The sequence below is a fragment of the Squalius cephalus genome (assembly GCF_949319135.1).
Source record: "Squalius cephalus genome assembly, chromosome: 17".
Lineage (NCBI taxonomy): Eukaryota > Metazoa > Chordata > Actinopteri > Cypriniformes > Leuciscidae > Squalius > Squalius cephalus.
This window is the reverse complement of record NC_137138.1, coordinates 22,043,148-22,052,612: the sequence shown is the minus strand read 5'-3', so window position 1 is coordinate 22,052,612 and position 9,465 is coordinate 22,043,148. Positions and strand designations below refer to the sequence as shown.

Genomic DNA, 9,465 nt, shown 5'->3' with positions numbered 1-9,465 from the left:
TTTTGATAGAAACTTGGTGCTTAAAATAATGCTTTTTTTGCCACTAGGTGGTGACAAGTGGCTATTTAAAATGTATTTGTTATTGAATCATTTATTCAAGTGAATGTAGTAATGTAAGATGCTTCTGAAATAAAACTCAGAAAGATGTGATGAATTGTTTTTGTAAATATGACTCATCTTATCATGTACAGTCTGTATAAGTGTATGATTTAGCTTTTCCCCATGGTCTAGTATTTAAAACAAAAAAATTGCAATACTTGTAGAATCACAATTCTTAAAAAAATCATTTCAGGAGATAGGTGTATCATCCCAGCCCTAATATTTAGGTTTATATATATATATATATATATATATATATATATATATATATATATATATATATATATATATATATATTTCATGAATGAATTATGGCAAACTTAAACTTGAAATTTTGGCTGATATGCAGAGATGGTCTAATCTCAAAATGTCTCTCCATGGTATAATTTCAATATTATAAATGAATGTTCATGGTAGGTTGAATTCTCTTTTTTCTGTGATTCATTTCCCTCCACCTGTTCTCTGATGCCCATACTTTTTTAGGATAGAGAAATAAAGAAGAATAATTTAATCAGTACAAACATAATAGAATTCCAGCTCCTTCTGTTCTTGCATCCCTAAACATCTTTACAGCACAGTGTACAGTATAGTGCGTTTCCCGAAAGCATCGTAAGCCAACTATGGTCGCAAGTTCCGTTGTTATCAGCATAGTTCAACGAGTCGGTGTTTCCCGAAACCATCGTTCCAACGAACATTCGCAAACAGCATTGCAAAGTTGTGTGGTTGGAACGACAGCTCTCGAGCTGTGGTTAGAAGCATAGTTTCTAGATTGCATGCCATGTGGACTTAATAAATCCTTATCTTGAGCAAATTAAGCAAGATGACATTCAGTAGGCTACAACCTGTGTATTTTATTTAGAATACATACAAATGTAATTTACGTCTTTGAGTTTGTCAAGAGATTTAAAGCACCGTTTTGGAAGACTGCACATGTGTGAACGTGCTGTACTAAGAACGAGCCTATGATTGAATCTGGAAATAAAGCGAAATAACTGAGAAAAATGAGAAATAGTCCTCAGATGTCATGTCTGTAATTTATATCAAAACATCTAGCATTAATTCAATCTCAAACAGTTTCATTAAAAGAAGTTATTACTCCACCACGTGCGTGACGTCATAAACCAACGTGGTTGAACGACCACTTTGCGACAATGGTTTCGGGAAACAGTCGTGACTAGCTAGTTGGTTTCTTCAACGATGCATCGTACTATGGTAGTGAAGCATCGAGTTACATCGTTGTACGGGAAACGCACCCCTGATCAGTAGCCACCAATCACAGCAAAAAATAATTTTGGGGAATGATGACAAAACAGTTTTTGTGTGACACATACAGTATAAAATGGTCAAGTCAACTCTTCTGAAACACATTAAGTCTTCCTATTGAATCGAATTATTACCAAGTTAAAGGGAATGGAACAACAGTGTGCTACTATATATTAAACTGAAGTGACTATTATATTATATTAAACCGAATAGTGAACTATTTATCTATCAGTCATCTACCTTGGTAAGTTTACATATTTGAGTGGGGTAAACAATTCAGGGGTGAATTTATTTTTCATTATCAGCAACTATCAAATATTTCATACCTGCTGCTGGGGATAAAAGTTTATAAGAATTACTGGCATGGGCAAATATTGTTATTTTTTTACCACAATGTGAAGATTACAATGTGAAGAAGTTTTCTACTTCTATTCTTGTTTAGTACTTTGATATTACCTGTATGTGCTGCATTAAATCATGTTCTGACTGAATCTGGGCTGTGTTTCACAAAAGCATAATAAACCTAAGTTGATTGTAGAAAACACAATCTACTGTCAATCTACTGTCTCTAAAATGGAGCCCTGTACTGTACTGTATGTTTTGTTTAGGTCACAGATGGACAACCTGACATTCAGATACAGCATACTCTTAATGGAGGGACTACAAGTTACAGCTCTGTCCAATCATTTTGTATTCATCCTTTTTTTGCTTGCTTACATATTTATTATAGTATCTAACATTGGGATTTTGATTCAGATCTCAGTGGAAAGAAGGTTACATCAGCCTATGCACATACTTTTCTGCAACTTGCCACTGAATGATGTATTAGGGACAATTGCTCTTTTGCCACGCTTGATGAGTCAAATCTTAAAGGGGGGGGTGAAATGCTCATTTTCACTCAATCTCCTGTTAATCTTGAGTACCTATAGAGTAGTATTGCATCCTTCATATCCCCAAAAAGTCTTTAGTTTTATTATATTTATAAAAGAAAGATAGGCTGTACCGAGTCTTTCCGGAAAAAACCGAGCGGCTGGAGGCGGGCCCTGTGGGCGAAGCCAAAGCTGTGCTAACGCGCCGAGCTAGTAACACACAGAGACAATAGAAGCAGTTTTACTCACCGAACCTTTATCATTGTGACTGCTCGATCCTTAAGCATTAGACGATCTGCAAATCTGTCGATCTGGGCTTTGTTTATAAAACAATCATCGTCGAAATGCAGGGAACAAACAGACTACACAACTCACGTTTATGCTCAGGAAAAACAAACTCCATCCACTGGTGCCTTAACGCCGGGTTCTTTGGGAATCTGTGCAGGGTTGTCTTGCCCTGGCAACCAAAAACACACTTCTTTGGTGACATTGGCTTCCCAAAAGCCGGGCAGGGCGCTTTGATGGCGAACTGCTTTCGCTCTCTTGCTCTAGTCTACGAGTGCGCGCGCGCCCGGCCGCGATCTTACCGGAGAAGTGCCCTTAGGACCCATATAAGGAAATTCCGTTACATCTGACGTCACACATACCCATACTCGAAAAAAACTTTCCGAAACTTGTGACAAACCGGAAGGACAATTTTTGGCACAGAAATACTCCTTCAAACGTACAATTTAATTTTTGAAACTTTGTCCATGTTTAGCATGGGAATCCAACTCTTTAACAGTGTAAAAAACTCAGTATGCATGAAATAGCATTTCACCCCCCCTTTAACAGACCCCTCTGAGCGCTACATCACATATGTGGAGTGTGCTTTGCAAGCTTTTTTTGGACATGTATACGGAACCGCATCCCACACAATTCTAGTGATCATGGCCTTTGACAGATATGTGGCCATATGCAATCCATTGCGATACCCTACAATAATGAGCAATAACATGGTGGTTAAGTGTTGGTATACAAATCAGTTAATTTTTACCTTCAATATAGTAGGCTAATGAAGCCTATAGTCTACAACTGACTCCCATAGTTTACAATAATAGTTAAGAGATTTGTTTTCCTTGAGAAAATTTGCTGTGTATTGCACTGCATGAAAAGTGGGATTTTCGACAGTTACCGGCGCTGTAGATTGTCGTGGAAGTTCAGGTTTACGACTGCAAACGGCAATTTACAGGCAACACTGCAAACTGTCGGAAATTGTCGGAAATTGACGTGGGACTTGCTTGCCCCGTGACCCCCCTCCCTCTAATGCTTTAACATGTAAATGAGACTGCTGTGAGCTATACAAATGCAAATCAGGGCAGGGGAAGTTTTACCCCAGGTAACATTTTTCTAAAAGGTATTTACTTAATTCTAAGAAAATCTCTGGTATAAATAGATCAGGCTCAGTATAGCCTAATTATAGACTCTTACATTTTAGCTTAAATTGATATATTTAATGAAAGTAGCTAGATTAGTTACTATGTGTCATTAGCAATAGCCAATGTTATGTAAAAAAGACACAAAACCATTTATTTCAACAATTAATTTCAATCAGGCTTTGCCACAAAGGTAAAATGTGCATTCCATGCAAACAGCATCACAATCTCTAGAGCCCAACCACTGTGCATAATACAACTGTTCACGAACAGAAGATTGTATTTGACTCATGCTGCATACACATACGCAATGACAAGAATTATGCCTATTGTACATATAGAGTTACAACTACGATTAGAGTTGTTTGCATAAAATGTACCTCGTTTCTATTTTGCATTAAAAATGTTTGTGGCCCCTTTAAGAAATCCCTCTCTTCTCGCGATACTATTCACTTGTGCTGGACGCGTGCGCGCGACCAGAGAACGGAAGCCATTTTACACTGTTCAGGAGAGCTCCATGACGGTGCGTGCATCGATCGGATTCTGTGTTATACGTTCTTCTTTCTTGGTAAATATTACTCCAATATCTTTAATATGCACAAATAAGTTGTGAAGCGAAGTTAAAAGAACATTTGATGTGTACATTTTTGTTTATAGATTTATTTGGAGCGCATGTGTGACGAGTGAACCTCGTGGTGATCGGACGGTAAAGGATTGGGTATGTACGTTTCATGGTTTATGGGGGAAATTACTGATGGCATGTTTATTTGATAAATCTGTTAATGAGTTGAATCTATATTCTGTGATTATACAGTATAACTTTATGGTTAAATGCTGCATATTTCTGGTTCCGCATGGCATGATTAAACGTGGGTTGTGGCTTTGTTAAAGTGCTTTTATTTCTCTTGTAACTTAGGCCTACCTCAGCCACTGCCGTATTCCAGTTTGTGTTATGGTATTTAATTGTAACATATTTTGGTTTGGAGAAATCAATTTAAATCTGACCAGTTGCAGTGTATTACACTGCATTTCAGTTTGAATTGAGTTAAGTATTCTGTGGATTTGGGCATTGATCCACTGGTTAAGCTTTTTGTGACATTTGATTGTCATCTTCAAATTTACTGTAAACTGTTTCTACAATTTCTTTTCTTTTTTTTTTTTTTTTTCTTTTTTTTTTAACTAGTGAAATCTAATTTTACCTTGTGAAATCTCTTCGAACAAGGCAAACTTTTTTCTTAATCAGACTTTTATCTGTTTAATTGTGCTTCCATTGACTGCTGTCATTTATTTTAAACAGCAGTCAGAATAAAACCCCAATTTCAAAAAGCATAGTTTGCTTCCGGTGTGTATTTCTTCAATTTCACCCGGTTGCATTTTTTCTCCTTTATTGTTTAATTTTACTGTGACTTATGTTGTTCTTATTAATTTTACTGTGACTTATGTTGTTCTTATTAATATCACTCTCAATTAATTGTTTTCCAGCTGCCTTTAAGACATATTACACGACAGTGCGCAGGAGCTTCAGGTACAAACAACCAGATCTTGCATTGCAGGCGGAAGCTGTGGTGAATTCAGCTCGGAGTCGAGCGAGAAGAAAGACGGTAAGATTTATTAGATTAGATTCGTTTTTGGTCAATGTGACTATTTTTCAGGTGCATTAATAGATGTGTGTTGTCCATATGCAGTGCATTGCGCAGTACTGATTGTCTTTATTGGTTTTTACAGCTGCTAGAAGCGAGACAGAGTGTGCTAGCTGATTATGAGGTGGGCCTTCGGAAGTGCGCTACCATAGACCTGATGTCTGATGAGGAAGACGGCATCGTCGGCGGGGTGTCTGGATGGATTGTGCGACCTCCGTCCTTTCGCAGCCAGGAGCTCACCGAGCTCTGTACCACGCTGCAGTCGAGATTAGAGTCGACTCCAAAGTACAGGGCAACGCACCACAGACGTCTGCAAAATGGACCGAATTCAGACAGAATGCTGCTAGTTACCTGCAGCTGTATTTTGTCAGGCCTTGTGAAATGTAAGAATATTCTGTTTTTCATGATTTCATCATAAAGCAAGAGGTCATGGGATTGATGGCTATTATTTGTTTAATAATTGTAAATAATCCTGTAATTTACAGGAAGCAGTATGCCATCTTCACAACTCTGAGACAAATTGTGGGTGCTACGAACTGGATCAAGGTAAAATAAATAAATAAAAGAATCTTACATTCTTTTATTTTTTTTACTTTCATAAAAACTTACAAACATTTTAAAGGTAAGATTCAAAGAATATGCTTTCATTCTCTTGTATAAGAAAATAGATCCGTTATAGTTTACAATCTTAATCATACATTTTGTTTCCATTTTGTTCCCTCATAACGAGGGCGTAACCTCACATTTACTCAGAGCTATGTCTGCAAGTCCAGATTTTCATGACGCTGATCATGACGACATTGTAAGTAACTTTTACTATTTTCTCCTTGTTTCATTTTACTGTGACTTGCGTTGTTTTTATTCATATCACTCTCATTTAATTGTTTTCCAGCTGCCTGTAAGACATACTACGAGGCAGTACGCAGGAGCTTCAGGTACAAACAACCAGTTCTGGCATTGCAGGTCGAAGCTGTGAAGAGTTCAGCTCGGAGTCGAGCGAGAAGAAAGAGGGTAAGATTTTTAGTCAATGTGACTATTTTTCACGTGCATTAATATATGTTTTGTGTCCATACACAGTGCATCACAGTACTGATTGTCTGTATTGGTTGTTTTTACAGCTGCTAGAAGCGAGACGGTGTGCTAGGTGAGGATGACGTGGGCATTTGGAAGTGCGCCACCATAGATCTGATGTCCGATGAAGTTCAACCACCAGCCAGGAGCTCACAGAGCTCTGTGCTACGCTGCAGTTGAGATTAGAGGCGACTCCTAAATACAGGGCAACGCACCACAGACGTTTTCAAAGTGGATCGAATTCAGAGAGAACGCCGCTAGTCACCTACAGCTCCGAAGATGAAAACAGACACTGAGCTTCCAATTTGTTGTGTGTGCAGATGATCTATGCTTTGTACATAGGTGTATATTGTTTTGTGTTTGTGCTAATAAAGCTCTTTCTTTGAATAAACAGCATGTCCCTGGCAAATTTTCCTTTCCTTTATAAATTCATGTTCTTGATGGTAATAATAGTGTAGTCCATAGGTTAACAATGACATGAATATACCACAGAATAGCATATTATGAATATAAAAAAATAATTTATATATCATAATTTATATAAATATTATAATTTTTTGAATTTATGAATATAAAAAAATAATTTATATATTATTTATATGAATATTATAATTTTTTGAATTTATAATGAGCGAGGGTGACCAATAGTAACAGATTTGCCAACCAATCACGAGTGATTTTTCTTGTTTAAGCCACGTGGGTTCAACCAATAGTGAGTGAGGAAATTCAAGCCTTTCTCTGGCGGGAGCTGCTATTCATATGGTAATTAGAGCCATTCACACCTCCGGCGCGAGCGCTCTGCATACGTCATGGTTCGTTTCCGACAATATTCGGCACAGACGAACGCGACGTTCACAGGCTGTAAATTGTCGTTAACTGCCGAAAATTAGGGAGATTTACGGCCGTTTACGGGGTCGGAAATCCCAATTTTCATGCAGTGTTGTACCTGATATCCAAAATAATCAATATTGAATCGAATCATAATCGAATTGCAAGCTTGTGAATCGAAATCGAATCGAATTGTGAAATTTGTGTCAATACCCAGCCCTACTGTGTAGTATTCTAGTTTTCCCTTTCCCATGTTCAGGTCGAACTTCATATACTGGACTATCCTGGTACTTCCTCTTGGTGACAACATAAACTTGTTCTTCCCAAAATGATCAAAGCTTCCCAGGTCCACCTTTTTCCTTGAAGTTCCGAACAAGTAGTCTGTTGCCAGGGATCAGTTCAGCTCTGTGTACTTTCTTATAATACAGAGCTTTACCTCTTTCCTTCTCTTTTTGTGACATTCTTGAGGCTAACTTGTAAGCTTCTGTCATTCTGTCTGAACTTGATCAGAGTTGACCAGTCGGCTTTGGCAGTTTCCAGTAAGGCCCTCAACATTGCTAGCAAAGTTTGGTTAAACCCTGTGGGTGATACGGTGTCGTGTGGGAGCCTTGCACACCACTGTACTCTTGCAGCTTTGAAAACAGCTTGTTATCAAACTCCCTGCCTTGGTCGTGTTGCAGTTTTGTTGGGAACCCAAACTTCAAAACAAAGTCCCTGAACACCTTCTCAGCCGCTGCCTTGGCACTCTTGTTTCTGCACGCATTCGCCTGCGCGAAGCACGTAAAGTGGTCCATCACAACTAAAATGCATTCATAACCCCCCGTACACTTTTCTAGATCCAGAAAATCAAAAGAGACGAGCTCAAATGGGTAAGTTGTGGTGATGTTTATCAGAGGAGCTCGGGTCACTTTGTTTGGACGCTTGCTTCTCAAGCAACTACAAACAAGTGTGACATAGTGTTCCACTTCCTTTTGCATGTGGGGCCAATAATCTCTGATCAAGTTCAGCACCCTTTCTGTTCCCAGATGGCCCATGTCTTGATGCAACTCCTTATAAACGAGCTCATGGCATCTTCTAGGCAATACCAACTGATGACGAGTTGCTGTTTTCCTGAAACAAGAGACCATGTTCATCCAGGTATAATTTGGCTCGTTCCCTTTTCAGTCCCCAAACCTCTTTACCCTGACTTCTGTTCATAGGCCGCGGTTTCAACTTGAGGTATACTAAAGCTTCTCTGATTTCAGGGTCTTCCTCTCAGTTCATCATTGGGGATCTCTGCAACTGAAGTGAACAGCTCCTCCTCCTGTTCTCCCGAAAACGCAGTTTCAATCTTAAGTGGACACAACCACGGCCCTTTCTCCTGACTCTTTACCACTGCTGACTGAGTTATGCTGACCATGACTTCAGGGTGCACTTCTTCTGAACAGGTTTTCATGTACTGTCCCATATGCAGCGGCATACGCGACAAGCCATCCCCGTCCCCATTTGACTTTTCTGGACGGTATTTGATGGTGAATCGAAAGTCAGCAAGTTCCGCTACCCATCTGTACGTTGTGGCATTTAACTTGGCTGTTGACATCACATATGTGAGAGGGTTATTGTCCGTGTACACAATGAATGATGGTGCATGATAGACATAGTCCCTTTCCTGAGTGAAGATGGTAGTTTTTTCTTGGGAGAGGTTAGGGTTCTTGATTCGTATGGTATTACCACTAACTTGCCTCTTTGCCTTTGATAAAGCACCACACCAAGGCCTTCCTGTGAAGCGTCACAATGGAGTACAAAGTGTTCATCCAGATCTGGATATCCCAGCACCGGTGGATTAGATAAGTAGTCAATTAACTCACAGAGGGCTTTTTGATAATCATCTGTCCACATGATTGGCTGTGATGACACAAGCTGTCCTTGGCCATTTTTCCCCTTTCCGCTTCATCTGTACTTTTCCCTTTGATGTCTTCTTTTCGGCGAGCAGCAGATAAAGAGGTGTGGCCTTGCGGGAAAAGTTTTCGATGTATGACTGGTAGTATGAGAGAAATCCTAATAAATTTCTCACCTCACCAACTGTCTTAGGGGTCCTTTCCTTCAGTGCTTGGACAGGAGCGATGTCAGCCGGGTCCATCATGTACCATCTTTTGTCACCAGCCTCCCTAGGAATCATACCTGATTTCGTAACACATTTTCGAAGTGTTAGCTTGACACCATGATTCTGATAACACTGCAGCACTTTTCTATTGCCCTGAATATGATCCTCAAATGTTTTTGAATGAACTAAGTTATCAT

At 39.2% G+C, this 9,465-nt stretch overlaps 1 protein-coding gene and 1 long non-coding RNA gene across 3 annotated transcripts; both read left to right on the top strand.

Annotated features, from left to right (window-relative positions):
- Positions 1-1,977: 1,977 nt before the first annotated feature.
- On the top strand, positions 1,978-3,286 carry LOC307174505 (olfactory receptor 10H4-like; the record flags this gene model as incomplete). Its single annotated transcript, XM_079898372.1, has 2 exons — positions 1,978-2,241; positions 3,044-3,286. The coding sequence occupies 2 exons, from the start codon at positions 1,978-1,980 to the stop codon at positions 3,284-3,286; spliced, it is 507 nt and encodes a 168-aa protein (XP_079754498.1).
- An 816-nt stretch (positions 3,287-4,102) lies between these two features.
- On the top strand, positions 4,103-5,833 carry LOC307174707. 2 transcript variants are annotated; one of them, XR_013824025.1, is made up of 5 exons: positions 4,103-4,214; positions 4,304-4,364; positions 5,129-5,247; positions 5,372-5,669; positions 5,772-5,833. It is a non-coding gene; the product is annotated as an uncharacterized lncRNA (long non-coding RNA). The 2 variants fall into 2 exon arrangements; XR_013824026.1 differs by having other exon boundaries at positions 5,129-5,669.
- The last annotated feature ends 3,632 nt before the right edge of the window (positions 5,834-9,465 follow it).